Genomic DNA, 18,471 nt, shown 5'->3' with positions numbered 1-18,471 from the left:
TTGGACAGCCCCCATTTTTCTTGCTGAGGGTCAACGGGAGCCCGAGCCGAGCGCGCTAAGCTGGAAGACTAGCCTTCCTGAGATCGATATGCAATGTCAGATTGGGTGGGTTTGCTAGAAACGCTAGCGCCAAGAGGACTTCTTCCGAAAGCAAAGTCAAAGGGCTGGACTAACACTAAGAAATATCCAGTAATCTGTTGCCCAGAAAAACAGACACAGACTGGCTAAATCCAGACTAGTGCATGGAAGAATTTTTTTTTTAAATTCTGAAAACCAACTCACTGGATGAGTCAGTGGCCAAGAAAGATGAAGAAAATGGATCTACTCTGTGAACCCCTAAAAAGCTTCCCCCAAGCTACTCTTCTACAAACATTCTGCAAGGCCATGAAAACCCAACTCCCCTCCTACCGCAACGGGGTAGAAGAGTCTTGTGGCAGCAACCAATTCTAGACTTTGCTTAGGGTTGAAAGAAATCAGAAACCAAAGGCTAGGCTGTCTCCCCACCCTGGAGAAATTCAGAACCATGATGAGGAGGGATGTGTTGGGGCTTAATGGTGGATTCTGAGCTCTTGATTTGCTCAGAGGGGGTTTCATAAGGGCCTGTGGCAGCATCCCAGGATCACCTTCACTAGATAATCAGCGGCTTACAATTTGGTGGACACACACTGAGGACATCACAATTACAGGTGGGCATGGTTTTTATTCTCAGTGCACAAGTGCATCATTTTCTGCTCAACAGCTAAAAGCTTTATTGGTTCCAAAAAAAAAAAGTATCTCAAATTCTTTCCTCCTCTTAGTCTCCTCTTCTGATCGCAGTGGAGAGAGACATTGGAGTTTCAGACTTTCCAGGAGTCGACAGCTCATTCCAATTTGATTTTTCCAAGAACCATATAAATACATGCAAAACATTGTACATAGAGATTAAATAATATCAAAATGCAAATACAGATTGGGTGCACTCAAGCCAGACTGCAGAATATGGCAACACACACCAGGGTACATATTGCTTCGAAATCACCATTTGCTTTTATATCATGCATACCACAATATTCAATCTTTTGTTTATTTTTTTTTCCTTTTTATACAAAAATACCAGTGCTTGTTATAATAGTTACTGAAAAAGGAAACTGAAAATTCCTATCTGCGTGCGTTTTCAAAAGAAAGACCTATGAGATTTTGTTGGCACACACACGCACACACACACACGCACACACACACATATATATATGGCATATCCATCCATATATGGCTATATATATATATGTGAGGAAAAACAGAAAGGACGATTTAGTCACAGGCGGGCTAGCAAAGGCTCACGACCATGTTTACCTTCCACTGGAGAGCTTGGACTACTTAGGCCAGAAGGGACGGGCAACACTAGAGGAGCAGGAAAATCCTAGGAGGGAATGGGAACGGCAGAGATGCATTTGGTCTGGTTCATTGGAAAAAGCTTTGACTCTCATGGGCTAAAAGGGCAGGAGATTGTGCCCCGTCTCCTCTGTTGTGGTGAGAAGAGGAGAGCAAGCGTTTGGGTTTGGACCAATGAAAGGGGAGAGGGGAAGCAAAAAAGCACAGTTTGTGGCCAATGAGAGTGGTCCCCATGCCCTTCTTGCCAAGATTATTCCAAAAAGTGGTTGCTAACCACCCACACTCTCGCGACCTCCAGGGGAAGAAAAAAAGCCAAGGTCAAAGCTCCACCTAACACCACTTCATCCCCCAAGGAGGAGTGGGTGTCCCATAGATAGACGTAGGCAGATATAGCCACACTGATCTCCAGGATGCCTCTACCCTCAGCCAGTGAGCTGGGGGTTGGAGAGTGGGGGGGTGAGGGGAGTGATAGGAGGTGGCGCCAGACTGCCCCCAAAACGACCGCCCATGACTAGACCCAGTCTTTGTTTTTCCCTTTTGAAGATATTTATTCCCCCTCCAAAGTATCGCCCAGAGCCGTGGGGGAAAGAAAATTCAAATCCTTGTGTGGACAAAAAAAATAAATCCCTCTAGGCATATACTTGTAAGTCCTTCCGGGTCCTCCCGGGGCACACAGGAAGTGCGATAAGAGCCATAAGCTGCAAACCCTAAGGGAGATTGTCCTTGCGCTCTAGAAGAGATGTAATGTCTTTGGTTCCAGTGGCTCTTAAAGAAAGAAAACAATAATCCGACAAAAGGCCCCTGTTCTTTAGAACCAGATGCAAGAACATGGCATTTCCACATGAGCACTCCACAAGGCCTTGCTTCATTTCCCTTCTGGCCCGGTCTTCGCGCGTTCAGTTTCCTTTCCTTCCGTCTCGATTTCCGAAGGCATCTTCTCTAGAGGAATCCAAGACGTTGGTATTCTCTCTCCCACACAAACCTTTGGAATCTAAAGCACCATAGTTTTTTTGGAAAACTTTCCTCAATAACTTAAGCCATATTTTCCTGTTGCCAGTTGATCATTGAAACGAAGCAGAAAAAATATTTTACATAAAAAATGTATGCACATAAACACTTAAACATACTCAACCAGCCATATCAACATAATTTATATAAAAAACATCTCTAGAATCAACTCACTTTTTGTTTGTTTTTTGTTTAGAGTACAAAGATGGCTGTTTGGAGAAAGGAAGTACAGTGTATTGGCATCGAAACCAATTGCTGATATACTAAGTTGCCGGTCACATCAAAAAGCTAGTCAAACGACCTGCTATCGCCCGGTCACCTGGCAGCATCTTAAAATCTTTTAAACAAAATACATATGACTGACTTAAAAATATCAGTTTCTGATCTAAAGAAAACTATATTTTTTGCATAATATTTATATATCTTTTTTCCTCTCCTTAGATGGAAACTAGAATGCACACAAAAAAAACTTTGACGTAGAAGTTCACCAGTCCCTCACTGTAACCCGCTAGTCACAAAGAGGCTTCAGGGCCGGGCAGGTTAAGTCATCTCCCAAGTTCTTACACATCTGAGGTAAGCACGATTTGACAGAAAAAAAAGACCATCTCCCAGTGTACTTAATAAATATTTACGTAGCTCCTAGGAATACCATATGTGAGCTGATTTTTTTCCTCGAGAGTATTTAAAAGAGAAAAGTGATCGATGATGGGTGGAGCCTGAAGAACGGAACCAAATGTGAAAGATTCCTTTTCTCTCTCCTTTTCTGCTCAATTGTGTAGCCTTAGGGAGGGGAAGCTAGTTTTCTGATCACGCCATTTTACTAAACTCAGATGAAGAATGAGACGAACGGAGGAGAGTCTGGGTTGGTGGTGGGGAGGGCACTGGAGGAGATGGGGGAGAACAGGTTTCCTCCTGACGAAAAGAGAAACAGTTGGTCATTTAGATTCTTGGTTATTGGCAGTTCACAAGCGCCTCAGGCACCTGTTTTTCCTTCCTATGCCAGTAGGACGGGAAGAACAATTGATCCCACACGGAAGAGCGTCCGGTCCGGTGTCGGAAGGGACAAGAATGGAGTTCCCACAAAATGTCTCCACTTTGTCACGCTAAGGAGCACTTGAAAAAAAAAAAAAGTGGGGAGGGAGACACCATCTCAGCAAAAGTCCCCGACTCCCGAGTGGCAGGTGGGTGGGGGAAACTTCGGGCAGTGTTCGGGAAACCAAAAGGCACGGGTCTTAGCTCTGCATCAGCCACAACTCAGCACTGGCTGGGGAGTGGGAGGGGAGAGCAGAGCAGAGGGAGGTCCCCATTCCCCCACTTAATCAGCAAAACACAAATGGAGTCTCTGGTGTCAGGTAGGCAGTTCTTTAATCAAGATTCAGGATGGGCTAAGGTTAGTTCTCGGATGCCACGGCGGCGGGCGGCACCGGGGCCGCCGGCCCGGCGCCTAAGGGGGATGACTGGTACCGGCCCCGCATCATCGGTAAAAGGAGCTCCTGCCTTTCTTCCCCTGTGCCTTAAAGGCCTCCCGGCTCCGGTTCGACCAGTTCACCTCCTTGAGGACACTGACACGCTCAACAGTCCCTCCCCAGAACAAACACGGGCGTCCTGCAAGCGCTTGGGGCGGGTGGCCAGAAATACACACGCTTGATCCCGTGAGCCCCGGAGACCTCACAGGGCCAGCAGGCTCCATCGCCGAAGGTGCGGTCCCACTGCCTTAGCGGCCACTCTGATTCCACTGGGGAGGGCCACCAACATCGCCGCTTGGGAGAGCGGGTGACCAACGGGGCCTCTGGACTTGCTGCACTCACTGACCAGAGTTTTTCTCTGGATTGAAAACCAACGAACAAAAAACCCCCAAAGCCCACACACGAATCACACCCTCCGACACCTGATCATGTGGCAATTGGTGTTGGGAGTGAGGGCAAAGGGGGAACAAGATAGTGGGGGCAAGACGGGCACACACACACACACAAACACACAAACACACACACACACACACACACGCTTTTTTTTTTTTTTAACACAAACTTGGCCAACAGCGCCACCTAAGAGGAACTGGAGAGAATATCCTTTCAGGGAGGGAACTAAGAGCTCCAGAAAGTTTGACCCTAGGCCTCAGAAGTGGGGCAAGAGGAAGCCCTCGTCACCACCAGATTGAGACTGAATAGACTGGTTGGCTCATCTACCCCCTCTCGTAATGACGGCAATTCAACGGCGGAGGCTGAAACAGTCGGAGAGTGAGTGAGGAGGACTAAGAGAGAACCAGGACGTTAGGTACCAGTTTCCAAAATGGAAGATTTGTTTAAATCCATCACTGGGCATGGGGCTATCCCCTCACCCATTCGCCCCTCCTCCGCTAGCTCAGCTTGTGGTACCTTCTTTCTACTCTCTCGATTCTTCGTTTTCCAACTAACCCGACTCATGGGCTAAATAGAGGTGCTGACCCACAGGTATGTGAATATGGGAGGTCGACTGCGGGGGGGGGGGGGGCGCGGAGAGAGGGAAAAAGAACCAGAATAAAACAAAACTTGCTTTTTAAGAGGCAACAACCCAAATTTGGGGAACCCAGCCATGATGGTCTCTTGTTTGGTTTGGGACGGCTAAGTCCTCGGGTGAAAGAGGTTCAAAGCAAATTCAGGATTTGCACATCTTCCATGTCTCTCTACTATCAGGTGGGCCCAACGCAAACCACACACACACACACACACACACACACCATTGACATGATGGTGAGATGTCCCATTACCGCAGATTATCACAGGAGCAGAGAGGAAATGGTGGAGGTGGGAGAAGAGTCAGTCCACTAGGTCAGACGGACGTTTCCAGGCTGTGCAACGGGCTCTCCGAATGGGAGGGGATAATGTGGACTTGATTGCAGTCCACAGCGTTGTTGTTTTGGTTAGGGGTAGGCGAGGCGGGAGGGCTGCCCCCCCAGCCGGGTTTTTCAAGTCCATCCTTTCCGAGTTGTTCTCCATCTTCCTCTTCGTCATCGTCGTCCTCGTTTTCATCCAAGAGTGGGGTTCGGGGCTCATCTTCCTCCATGGTGAACTCGGGGTGGGTCATGAAGTTATGGATTGAGCTTCTGGACTCTGGCTTCTGGAGACCTTCATAGAGGGAGCTACGGAACGCATTGATCACCTTGATCTAAACGGGGCAGGGAAGGGGGGCAAGAAGACATGGAAGTGAGAGAGAGCAGGACTGCAAGCGATACATCTGAGGGGAGGAAAATAAAACCACAAGACACTACTGTGCGACAACCAAAAAATGGAAAAAAAAACAGAGAAAGGTCATGGAGCACTAGAAAACACCACGCAGCTCAAAATGGCAAGCACTAGGAGCTGGGGGAGGTGGTGGCCGGGGGAAGGTGAGCGATGGGAACCAAATTATGGTGAGACTTCAGAAGCTGCAAGGTAAAATAACAAACAACAGCAAAAGACAGCACTTCCAAACAAATCGCTTTCCAAAGTGAAACAGAAAGCAAAAAAAAAAAAAAAAAAAAGGGCCCCAAACCCACATTAGTTCTTTCAGGAAGGGGAAAAGGAATGGCAACATAGCAAAACCAAACTCAAAACCAAGATGATTTTTAAAAACTTGGGTGTCAAGGCAAAAATCTCAGAGGGTGGAAAAAAACACGACATCAATGCAGATGGGTTTACTTTTTAGCCTACCAAAAAGGAACCCAGATACATCTTGACATTTTTAAGTGATGGTGTCTCAAACCACACTCTGTGCAGCAAATTGAAGCCAGGCCAAACAAACTGATCTTAATATGTGTCAGCAGCATGCAAACGAAACTCTACAGTCCTGGGTTCAAGAGCCCTTGATTTATCTTAATGTGTGAGGAAACATACACCCCTTCCAACACACACACACACACACACACACACGTCCAATCTCTGTCATCTCTCCCAGTGGAGATTTAGATAAAAACAGTTGAAAATTGTCTGATGCCATTTTTCCAATGCAGAGGAAGAGAGAGAACTTCCTTGAACAGACAGGGCTGGCACTAAAAAAAAAAAAAACCCACCATATTCCACAAAGAATCTCATAGTTCGACTCTACACCTCCTTTCTCTCTGAGGGGCCGGTTATATCTCTCTAACAGGGGTTGCAGAAAGGATGGTGGAGCCCACCAACAGAAATAAAAGACTTATTCATCTTTCCAACTGTCCTCTGGGAGAATCTTTCTCTGGGTCAACTGATGGGGTGGAAAGAGAGAGGGGAGGACAAAAATTCTACTGCTTCACATCAAGACAGGAAATCCAAATCCCCCCAAGTGGCTTCTGGGATAGTGAACAAGGGAGGAAGACACCGAGCGGTGCCAACCGTGGGCAGATGCCGGGTCTAGCCCTTTGGGGAGCTGGTCTTAGGCTGGACTGGCTGTGAGCAGCTAATTCCTTGCCTGCTCCAAGATCCGAGTAAGCCAAGTTACCCTTCTGAGTGATTAAAGAGCAGCAGATGGAAACAGAGGAGTTTCTGCTCTTCCAACTCTCCCTCCACACTCATCTCACCCACCTGGACTCTTCCTGACTCGCAGTGGAATTTACCAGTAGTCCCTTTGGAGCCAGGTTGGTCCTTAGCAGGCTGCTTAGATAGAGCAGCATTGCCAGCTGTGGGGCCCGGCTGGAGACCACAGGGCAGAACTGGGGGAGGGGGGAGGGGGGAGGGATGGTCCCTGGGCCCCAACAAACCACAGCAGTTTAAAAAAAAAAAAATCTAGCTGGGGTCCCAGGGGAGATAAATGAAATCTGCTGCTTCAATCTAGTCCTTGGATTTGGAGGCGTGGGATGGCAGGTGGGAAGTGAAATGGGGGAAGGGGGCAGAGGTTATTTCCAGAAGATCAGGCTCAGGGGAGACAAGAGGCTGTCTGTAGTGACGGCTCGGTGGAGATGCCTGTGCTTGGGCTGGAGAAAACAGTTCAGACGCCGAAAGCATCCCAGTGTCCCTGAACTCTGTTGAGCTGTGGGCATCGGGTCGCAATAGGGAGCCAAAGACAGCAAACTAGGTAAAGTTTGATCACCACTGCCTCTGCCATCTTAAGATCTGGTTCTTCTATCCACTGGCAGTAGCTTAGGTTGAGGTTTCCCTGAGGGCTGAGGTGGGTTTGTCAGGACCCCAAAGGATTAGGCTTGGTTAGAACTAGGGTGGTCTAATTCAAAACTGGACTCTCCCTGCCCAGGACTGCTAGATAGCAGCCTGAAACCAAGAGGGGGAAGAATCGATCCGCTGAACAAGACCGATCTGGGGACTGTCGTCAGGTTGTCGGACAGACAGCTGACGGTGCCTTCAACTCATCTGCAGGAATTCTCTGTCCCAGTTACCCAGACTCAGTTCACAGAGTAGCCATGAAGCCGGTTCACTTCTTTTTCTCAGCCCTTTCCTCCCTGAAGGCCCCAGGCATACAGGTTCGATCTCTCAAGGGGCTCCATGGATTCTGTAGTTTAACCTCTCTGCTCACCCACCTCTCTGTTGCCGGGAGTCCCTGTGTCAGGGGAAAGGGAGGGAAAAAGGAGAGGATCTAGACCTGTGCTTAGCACGGTGCTTGGCATAGAATAAGCATGTAATGAATACCACAATTATTAAAAATAAGAGCAACTGCACTGAAATATTCTAGATTTGGGGGGTACTTGCCGGTTCTCTTATTGACTGCTGACCACTTCTCTCCCAACTAGCAGGGGGGATGAGGGCCAGGCCAATGGCCCTTCCATCAAGTGGGGAAAGAAGGGGTGGACACTTTTTATGGAAATTGGTACTCACCTACTATGTGCCAGGCACTCTATTAAGCTAGGAGCAGATACAAGGCAATCAGTTTGGACACAGTCCATGTCCCACATGGGTTTCACAGTCTTAACCCCTATTTTACAGATAGGTAACCGAGGCACAGGGAAGTTAAGTGACTTGCCCAAGGTCACACAGCAGACAAGTGGTGGAGTTGGGATTAGAACCCAGGTCTTTCTGACTCCTAAGGCCCATGCTCTATCCACTAGGCCACGCTACTTGCATCCCTACTCCCCTACACAGCTAACGCCAGACCTAGAACATTTTTTGAAGAAAAATATCATCAGAGCAAGGGCCCCAGAGCAAACTCTGAGTCAGACGGAATGATTTGTGTGTTACCAGCTCCCCACCTTCCTCTACCTCACCCCCTGCCACCAAGCTGCTCTTGGTCACGCTTCGATAGGGCTCTTCAGGGTAGACGGTATCTGGGATTGCTCAGGGCTGGAGCCCAGGGGCAGCTTGAGAAAGGGGCTCCCCCCTCCCACCTGCAAATCGCTCCCACTTCAGGTCAGTCCAGTAGAACCGAAGAAGTGGGGCTGCACTGGAAACCATGTGGGGCAGGGACTGTCTCTCCCTCCCACCTGGTTCGTGTTGGCAGGCTTGCCAAGCCCCACACCTGTCTAGATAAGTAGGGTCAGATGGGATGTTTGGGGGGGGGGGGTGGCGGGGGGAGAAATGGGATGGGACAGGGTTGGGGGTTTCATTTCCTCAGCTTCCTAGGGACACCAGCCAAACAAACCTTGCAGACAAATCCAAACCCTGCGTTAAAATGGAAATGTCTCCATATTTCTCTTCTCTGGTCACAAGAGTACCCCTAGATTGGGGAGGACCATTTTTAAAGACTGTAAGCCCACTGTGAGATTGTTTCTTTCTGGGCTCAAGAGACCACCATGGTCCCTGGGAGAGGGGAAGGGGAAAACCATCAGCCTCCTTTATCTGACTGAGGGGAGAAAAAGCAATATCTTGGAGTGGGAGGGGAGAAGTGAGCAGTGACTCAGCCAGACTCCCAGCAGGGCTCCTGGGTCCAGGAGAAGATCCATCACCTGCAAGGGAACCTCAGGAAAACACCTGGTCATTGGAAAGAGGGGAGGCGGGGGAGGGGCGGGAAGTTGGGGCACCACCTGGCTGCCCTGAACTGGGCGCCAGGGCCTCGTCCACGCACGGCCCACCAGGGCAGACCTGGGGGAGCACAAGACACCACCAGCAAAACCACCACACGCACGAGGAGAGTGCCTCCCGCCTCCCCAACACACACCCCGGTCCCCCCAAGCCTGGCCCACCCGCTGTGATGCAGGATGCCTGCTGCGTGGTAAGCTTGTGGATGGAGGACGAGATGTGGCCGGTGAAGCAGGTGGCAGCTCTAGGCACTGTTAGCCGGCAACCTCCCGCCCGCCCCAGCTGTCTCCTCCCAGGATCCGTGCAGTAGGGGAGAAGGGGAGAGGTGCCAAGGACCATTTCCAGCTTCTGCCCTGACCGTCTCTCCTCCCTGGACCCTACCTCTGGTCACAGGGAGCCGCTTTGGGGAAAGCCTCCTACCCTCCCCAAACTCAGGCTGTTCCTTAGACCGAGAGTGAAGCCGACCTCTGTGGGCCAACGCTTCGGGAGGTTCAGGGAGATGAGGGGGAGCCATCTCTTCCTGTCCAGTCTCCTGCTGTCCCCCAGGAACCCAGAAGGGGAAAGGGCACGGTAGGGGGACAGTGGGAGGCCGCAAGGTCTGGGCCGATAGGATCCTCTGGTTCCAAGAGCTTGGGATCGTTTGGAAAGAACAGAGGTTTCTCCCTGGGTTTGAACCAAAGCCTCTCGGGGGCTCATCCTAGAAAAAGCAGGCCTCACTTGACCATTCAAGGCCTCTCAGTGGGGTCTTTTCATCACCCCTACCTCCTTCTTCCTCCACCAAAACACCAGGGTACTTGAGGTCTAATTGTAGACCTTCCGCCAGGAGGTAAAAAGAACAGGAGAGAAGCTCAGTTAGCAAGAGGAACCAGGCTTGAGAGATGAGTAGCAGAAAGGAAGGAAAGAAGTCAGATTAATAGACAACAGAGGCTGGGACTGGAGCTCTCTGAAGCTGGTCTAGAACGATCTGACTTGCTTTAGTCACTGTGGGCGGGGAACTTGTTTACCAGTTCTGTTATATTGGACTCTCCCAAGTGCTTAGTGCAGTGCTCTGCACACAATAAACGCTCAATAAATACCATTGATTTGCTCTCAGCTTCCAGCTACTCTAGGTGGCCCTAGCCCCAGAGGTGGGAGTTCATGGCACCTAGCAAAAATTCACTTTATAGAAACCCTTCTCCTGGCCACTTAGTTCTCATCTACGACATGCCTGCAACTTCCTGTTCAATTATTTCCATTATCTGGCCATCGGGGATGGTGAGATTGTATTTAGTCCCACAGCGCTTACGTACGTACCCTTAAGTTATATTTTATTAATTATTTATTCAAAAAATGCCCATCTCCCCCTCCAGATGTATCTGCTCATTCTGCTGTACTTTACTCTTCCAAGCGCTCAGTACAGTGCTCTACACATAGGAAGCGCTCAGTAAATACCACTGATTGATTGACTGTAATGGAAAAGTGAAATCCACAGATAATCCAAAATCTCCCCTTCAGTCCCTTCAGGGAAGAAGGTGAAGGAAGGGACATGAATATTTCAGAAACAGGATTATGGGGCTCCTGATAAAGCCAGCCTGTTGATATTCATCTTGGAGGGGTTGGATTTCGATTTTATCAGTCATCACATTAACAAATGAAAAATAAGATATCCAGGGTTTGCTGGGGGTGAAAAATGTTAGCAGGGAAGGGTCATTTTCCCAGAAATTTCTTGGAAAAAAATTGGGGCAAATAAAAAAAGACTATATTGACCTCCTGCCCATCAGGAAAACACAGTGATTGCGGGCAAGTCACTTAACTTCTCCGTGCCTCAGTTACCTCACCGGTAAAATGGGGATTAACTGTGAGCCTCACGTGGGACAACTTGATCACCCTGGATCTACCCCAGCACTTAGAACAGCGCTCTGCACACAGTAAGCACTCAACAAATACCAACATTATTATTGTTACTAGAGCCTGGTTTAAAGTGCCACCAAAAATAATAAATGAGGTGAAATGACAGGTTTACGGTAGGTTTAAAATTCAATGCTGTCTTTACCTATCCCTACATCCTTCAAATGGCCATTTTTTTCCATTCAAAATCCTGCGGGGGGGAAGCGAGCTCCTCTCCAAAACCTCATTCAACTGTGTAAGCCCAGAAGGCCGAGTGTGCTGCCCAGCCCCTGGCCACCATTACGACCACAGATTGGGCCCTTTCCGCCCAACCCTACTGGCCCCAGGAAGCGGAGTGCCGGAATCTTGGCTAAGGAACAGAATCCCTATTCTGAGAGCTCCTTCTGGATATTACATTCCTGTCCGTCTCCCCCTCTAGATTGTAAGCTCACTGTGGGCAGAGAACCCGTCTACCAACTATGTTATATTGTACTCTCCCAAGCACTTAGTACAGTGCTCTGCACACAGTAAGCGCTCAATAAATAGTGATAGACTGTCAGCTCCCTGTGGGTGGAGAACCTTTATATTGACTCTTCTGCATTTTTCTCTCCTAAGTGCTTAACACAGTGCTCTGCACACAGTAAACACTCACTAAATACCATTGGTTGCTCCCCTCAATTCATCCTATCAAAATCGGGGTCATACCATTCCTGTGAGAAGTAGAAAACAATAAAAACAAAAGAAGGCTCAAGCAACACAGAAGGACAACTGGAAAAAGATTATTATTTTGAAACGGTTAAACAGTTGGGTTTTTTTTTTATGTTTTCAACACATCAGCCTGGTATGGGGTTACTGGGGGTGGGGATGTTGCCCCTCTCAAGTCAGAGGTGAAGGGGGGGGGGGGGGACCAAAAGGAAGAGAGAACTGAGGTTGGTTATCCTGGATGCTAGGTGCTTTCTGGTGGTCATTTTAGCAAGTTCATGCATGGTAATAGACTATCACTCACTGCCCAGAGGAGTAGATGGAGCAGCAGCAGCAGCAGCAGCAGAAGTGGTGGGAGTGGAATTGGCAGAAGAAAGAGTTACATGAGTTGGGCTAGAAACATGTTTTACATCGTGGTGGTGGCTCATGATGGAAGGCTGTCTCCTGAGGGCTCCCTGCAAAGAGGAGGTTCCCGTCTGGAACGTGTAAACTACATCCATCTGCAAAGAATCAGAGAGTCAGAGAGCCTTGCTCTACAGTCAGGAGGGAGAGTGAGACACAGAGCCCAGGGGGGAGGGTGGGATGGACACACAGAGGACTGGGGGGGGCAGGGGGTGGGGAAACAAGACTGAAACACAGAGGACCGTGGGGCGGAGGGGACAGAACTGACACGCAGAGGACCTGGTGGGGGGGGGGGGGAGAGGAAGGGACCAAAGGACAAGGATTAGGGATGGGGGGAAGGAGGATGGAACCAACAAACACAGAGGACGGGTGGCGGGGAAGGGGGAATGGGACCAATGGACAGAGGGGAGGAGGAGGGATGGAACCAACACAGGGTGGTGGGGGGGCGGGGGAACAGGACGATCCACAGAGGACTAGAGAGTTGCAGTGTGTGTGGAGGGGAATGGACATGCTGGGAATACATTCAAGGGGACACACACACACACAGAGCACACGGGGGAAAAATGGGAAGGTGAGACAGTGAGGAAGGTACCCCACACACTTTCAAAGCAATCACCGGAAAAAGAGTTAAAAAGAAAAGTCCACGGCAAGTTACACTTGAGCCAATACAGTCAATTCTCAATTATCTCCGGTACCAGAGGAGAGAGATAAGTGGGGCAGAGTGGACAAAGAGGGAAAATTATCTTGGATCCCAGGAACTATGGAGAGGAGGGTGGAGAGGTGGCGGCCCGGGGCGCTGGAGCCGGGAGAGAGCCAATTTGGGGACTTGGTGCCAGTGTGGAAAAAGAGTCGGGGGTCAGGCTCCAAGCAAGGGAAAGCTACTTGAGAATTGACTCTATTTGGATTGAACAGTGTCAGAAAACCAAGCTAGTCTCCATGCTGTTCCTCTCTCCCTTTAAGGTAGTCTACGGGAGATAGGCTTTTCAACAAGAGTTGAATGGGGCTCGATACACCAGGCGGTGGTCTGCAAGGAGAGGAAAGAGAGCGGAGTGGACAGAAGAGAGTGGCAGTTTATATACTCCCTGAGACCCGTAGTCTTGAAATTAAGGCACGTGGAGGATTCTCCAGGGCTGGAGTTGGTTCTGTAGAATTCGTAAGGTGTTGGGGACGTGGGGAGGGTCCATCAACATCAACCAACCAGCCCGGTTGGAGAGTTTACCAGGGAAAAGAACCCAAGTGGACAGAGAGACACCAGAGGTACCCAATGCAGTTCCATAATGAGCATCACCAGGCCTCTCCCCCAACCCCCAGCTGACGCCAAAGTTACCGGGTACTTCTGTCTACACCCCAACCCTGCATCAGTCTCATTCCTCAGGCTCCCTGGATTGCTTTTCCCTAGGCCAGCAAGCTTGGGCTTTTTTGTGGGGGTGGACCCAGCTGGAGCATCACGCCGAGGGGTCCTCGTTTCCTTGAAGACGCTGGGAGCAATGGACGGGTTAGCTCGAGAGACAGGAAGGGCAATGGCAACCAGAACCCCCGCAGGGCCACAGCAACTGCTCAGACCCAATCCAAGCAGACTCTGGCTACCCGTTTCTTGATTCACGGGGTCAGAGAAGTATTAACAAACACAACCAGGTTAGGCACACCCCTGGCCGGAGGCGGCTGACCCAGCTTGGGATTCCAGAGATGGGTTTTTCCTCACTCTCTTCCAGAGTCCTCCAAATACCCCCTAGAGCAGTCTTGGAATTAGGCCAGATTGATTTTCCTAGCCACAACATTTCCTCCAGAAAGCACACAGGTGAGGTGTGGACTGGTAAATTACTTTCCTCGCTTCCAAAATTAGTCCAGCGGCCTGCTCGGTCTGTGCTGGCTCCCCAAGTGAAAACACGGGTGAGGGGGAGATCGGAGGAAGTCAGGAGATCCTCACTCCCCAACCTTCCCAGTCTCAGAGTCTGCCAAGGGAGCAAGGGCCAGTAGCTTGCACCTCCCAGTCAGCGTGGGAAGGATTAAACACCGGGAGCTGCTCCCCCTACGAGCTGCGTCAGAGCATCTCCAGTTCTGTCCCAATTGCCCCACCCCAACCTTAGGTGCAGCTCCCCAGACCCGACGCCATCTCCCTTCCCAGAAGCCGTTGCATTATCGCCCAACCCCGGCACACCCCTGCTCCCCTTTGAGATGGGATTCCATTTACATCCCTTCTGGCCACCACCCTCCCCGCTTCCAGAACCCTGGCTCTCAGAGTAGGAGGATCGTCATGTTTCGGGCACTTCAGTTTCCTGACCACCTGAGAGAAAGGAAGGCTAGGGGAAAGACAGTTCAGAGCCAGAGAAACGAAAACATCTACTCAGAACAGGGGCTGTCGGTGGCTTCGGAAGCGAGGGGGCCGGTGTTCCAACCAGAACGGGGCTGTGAGGAGGTGACATTAATAACCAGAGGCTCAAGGAAGCCTGCCCCAACCCCCCTGAGTGAGGTCAAAGGGCAATGCCAGCAGTTAAGTGGGAGACTGAGCAGAAGGCACCTTTAAGGGCTAGGATAGGAACAGGGTTCCACTGTATTCCCCATTTGTGGTGGTGGGGGGCAAGGCTCTGGAGCCAGACGCCCAGGGTGGCATTGCCTCTGTGACTGGGTTGGGGCAGTTTGGGCATCACGGAACGTCAGGGGCTTGGAGCTGTAGGAGCAGAGTGGGATGCTTGGATTGTCAGTGCCCGAGTTGAGCGTTAGCTTCCATTTTACCCATTCTCTTGCCGTAACAGAAATAGGAGAAGGCAGAACGGGAAGGTTGGATGGACAGGACCCACCAAACAAAACTGAAGTTGAAGGGGTTTGGGGAGCAAAAGGGGTGGGTGACAAGAAAACCCAGAAGCTCAGGCAGCAAGCCAGGAAGCCAGAGACACTGGACCGAGGGAATCCTGGCTAAGGAAAATCGCATGGAAGTAGAGGAGGCAGGAGAATCCTGAAAAGAGGAAAAGCAGAAACAAGTTATTTGTGAAGAGCAGACCCAAAGGAAAAACTTGGGGAGGAACTCCAGAAACCAGGGCCCAAGGGGCATTCTGGTTTTCTCAGCAGTGTCACCCACTAGCTTGCCGTGTCGGCAGTGAGCCTAGGACAACTTGGCACTCAACAGCCTTGAACTCAGCCACTCACCTCAAGGGAGGGAGGCAGGAGTGAACGTAGATTTCGTTCTCTGCAGAGTGGGCTGGTAAACTCACGTTCTTATTTGCAGAGCTAGTTTAAGTGTGACTGCAGCTCCTGGGCCCTCAAACTACTGGAAGAGGGCAGACTTCCTCATGACCTCAAGCTACTACTTTATTAGATCAGGTTACATGCTGGAGCCATGTGAAATTTTTTTTTTTAAATAGTATTTGTTAAGCACTTACTATGTGCTAGGCACCATACTAAGTGTTGGAGTAGATACAAGCTAATCAGGTTGGATACAATCCATGTCCCACTTGGGGCTCACAATCTTAACCCCCAGTTTACAGATGAGGAACTGAGGTACGGAGAAGTGACTTGCCCAAGGTCACACAGCAGACGACTGGTGGAGCTGGAATTAGAATCCAGGTCCTTCTGAATTCTAGCCTTGTGCTCTATTCACTAGACCACATTGCTTCACTCTAAAGCTGGGGAAACCACCCCGACCAGCTATCTTACCACTTCTTCCGGGTACATTTTCACGGGTGGGGGATGCTTTGGGCGGGATACGGGCCCGCAATTATGAAGCCAGATCGTGGTGGGGGTTGGTTACCTTGGGCTTAGAGTCCCAGGGGAGAGCCTGAAATGGGCTAGTAAGTAAGGATGTGGATTCTCTGGTCCCTGGGGAGAAACTAGATTCTGCAAAACCAATTTCAGCAGCAGAACCTGCCATTTTTACTGCTCAAGACTCCCAACAGAGTCTACTTTGTCTGAATTTTGTTCTAGCCTCAATCCCTCCGGCCCATCCCCACCAATGAGGAAGAATGGCGGGGGGGGGTGGGGGGGTGGGAGGGGGTGAGTGGGGGATTCTGCACAGATCACTCTAGCATTATTTTCATTTCCACACAGCGTAGAGGAAAGGAAATAGCAGCTTAGGGATAAGAAGACACCATTGGTTTCTGGTGGGGATCTGAAGCCAATCAGTTAGTAGCAAAATTCTCCCTGGAGGACTCGGGTCATCTTCAGTTCAAAATCAGATCTTCCTCCCCACACTCTGTGGTGAGAGAGGAGCACGGGTGGCCCGCTACCTCAGGCGGGCTGAGGGCTCAGAGCGAAGATCCGAGGCCCGCGGGCCCCATTCCCGGAGACCTCATGCAGTCTCCTGTCAGGGGAGCAGCCATGCCCTGCCACTCTGCAGGGGACATGCTAACCAATTTCAGCTCCCTGGGCATCGGGGAGGGAGGACGGGTGGCTGGCACCAGGCCTCGGAATGGAGGGCGGGAGCCCAAAGCGGTACCTGAGTCTGGATGCGGTTGAGGCCCCGGAACCAGAGGATCTGGCCACGCCGTAGCTCCATCTCCGCGTGGTCGATCTCTTCCATCCCCTCTGCCAGATCTCCCTCCGCCATGTCCTCCTTGGTGATGCCGTGCCCGGCCTCCTTCAGGAACTTCAGGCGGCTGGTGGGCACGGAGGAGATCAGCTGTGAGGAGACAGGAGGAGGAGTGAGGACCCAGGAAAGAATTGAACACCCTTTCTTTGAGATGAAGGAGGAAGAGTTCTGGGCTTGGGTTGCCTCTGTCCTGGTTTAGCTTGGAGACTCGTGGGGATGGGGAAGATAGGGGAGAGGAGGAGATGCATAATATAACTCATGTCCTTTCCAACTTGGGGATTCACTGATAAAAATCAAGGGCAATTTCTGACTCCTACCCTGAACCAATTCCTACGTGAGGACAAACACTCATCCCTTTCCATGACTCTCTCCTTTTGGCACACCTCTTCTGCCCCATTTGGGTACTCCTTCCCTATACCCTTTTTCCCCCCAAACTAGGTCCTTCTTTTCCCCTTCCTTCCCTCTCAAAAATCTATTCACTTCCACTTCTTCCAGGAAGCCCTCCCAGAATAATACCTCTGAACTCGGAAGCCACTTTGACAATCCCTGAGTTCTCCATTGGGTGATTCTGGATCACTCATATGCATAAATATCAGTCACTTGACCATTGCCCACTTCTATTTAAAATCATGCTAAAGGCTTAACTTGTTTCCTGCTCAGTGAAATGACAACTGTCCAGTTCTCCCTGCCCCACTCTTCTTGACTTTTATGACGTGTGTTTCAGGATTCCACGTTCATGGTGGTCTCTACCTCCTGTTACCTTGTACATTTAACATCACTTGACCTCACACTGTAATTTTTCTGAGGGCAGGGACCTCTTTGCTCTGAATTCCCTACCCCTGCAGAGCTCTGGACCGGGTGTTCTGGGAAGCTACCATAATACCGCTATCACCACCTCAAATCCAACTGACCTGCCCAAGTTATCTCACACTCAAATTACTATTCTTATTATTGCATTCGTATGTGCTTACTTTGTGTCAAGCACTGCTCTACTCTCGGAGTAGACACAAGTTAATCGGGTTGGACACAATCCCTGTCCCACGTGGGGCTCAAAGTCCAAGTAGGAGGGAGGATGGGTTGGGGCAGATGAGGAAACTGAGGCACAGAGGAAGTGAAGTGACTTGCCCAAGGTCACACAGCAGGCAAGTGGCAAATTAGAACCCAGGTCTGCTGACTCCCAGGCTCATACTCTTTCCAATAGGCCATGCTGCTTTTTGCCCTTAGACACTCTCTCCCTGTCAGTGGCTCTGAGAGGGGTGAGTGGAGAGACGATTAGGTAGTAATGCCTGCCAGTAGAACGGAGGGAGAATGCTTCCCAAACCCGTGAGGTCTAGATTGAGCTTGGGTTCGTTTGGGTCTGAAAAGGGATCCCTAGCTAGACTTCTGAAGGAGCTCTGCCTCATTTTCTTTTTTTTTGGGGGGGGGGGTGATGGGAGGGCACCTCAAAAGGTACAGTTTTCCCATGTGCCAATCAATCAATCAATGGTATTTAATGAATGCCAACTCTGAGCAAGCTCTGAACTAAGTATTTGGAAGAGTACGAGTCTAGTCGGGAGACACGATCCTGGCCTTCACAGAGCTTACAACCTAATGGGGGAGACAGAAGTTAAAATAAATGACGGGCTCGGCCTTGTGGACAGGCCTGGGGTGGCAAAGACCCAGGAGGCCACTGAGGACTTGAGAGAGAGGAGTCAGGGTGGGGAGTCGGAG

At 50.3% G+C, this 18,471-nt stretch overlaps 1 protein-coding gene across 5 annotated transcripts in view; it reads right to left on the bottom strand.

Annotated features, from left to right (window-relative positions):
* Window positions 1-680: 680 nt before the first annotated feature.
* The window catches only part of ATP2B4 (ATPase plasma membrane Ca2+ transporting 4), a 120,359-nt gene continuing 102,568 nt past the window's right edge, over window positions 681-18,471 (bottom strand). For 2 of the 5 annotated variants that reach the window (XM_039912489.1, XM_039912490.1), the window contains exons 20-22: window positions 16,669-16,851; window positions 12,248-12,337; window positions 681-5,520 (exon numbers count right to left, since the gene is read on the bottom strand). In XM_039912489.1, coding sequence (XP_039768423.1) covers window positions 5,185-5,520; window positions 12,248-12,337; window positions 16,669-16,851 — 609 coding nt within the window. In that variant the 3' untranslated portion in view covers window positions 681-5,184. Of the gene's footprint in view, window positions 5,521-12,141; window positions 12,338-16,668; window positions 16,852-18,471 lie in introns of all 5 variants that reach the window. The other 3 variants (XM_039912491.1, XM_029068974.2, XM_029068972.2) reach the window with 3 other exon arrangements.

This window comes from Ornithorhynchus anatinus, chromosome 7 (genome assembly GCF_004115215.2).
Source record: "Ornithorhynchus anatinus isolate Pmale09 chromosome 7, mOrnAna1.pri.v4, whole genome shotgun sequence".
NCBI lineage: Eukaryota > Metazoa > Chordata > Mammalia > Monotremata > Ornithorhynchidae > Ornithorhynchus > Ornithorhynchus anatinus.
This window is presented reverse-complemented; position numbering and strand designations above follow the sequence as displayed.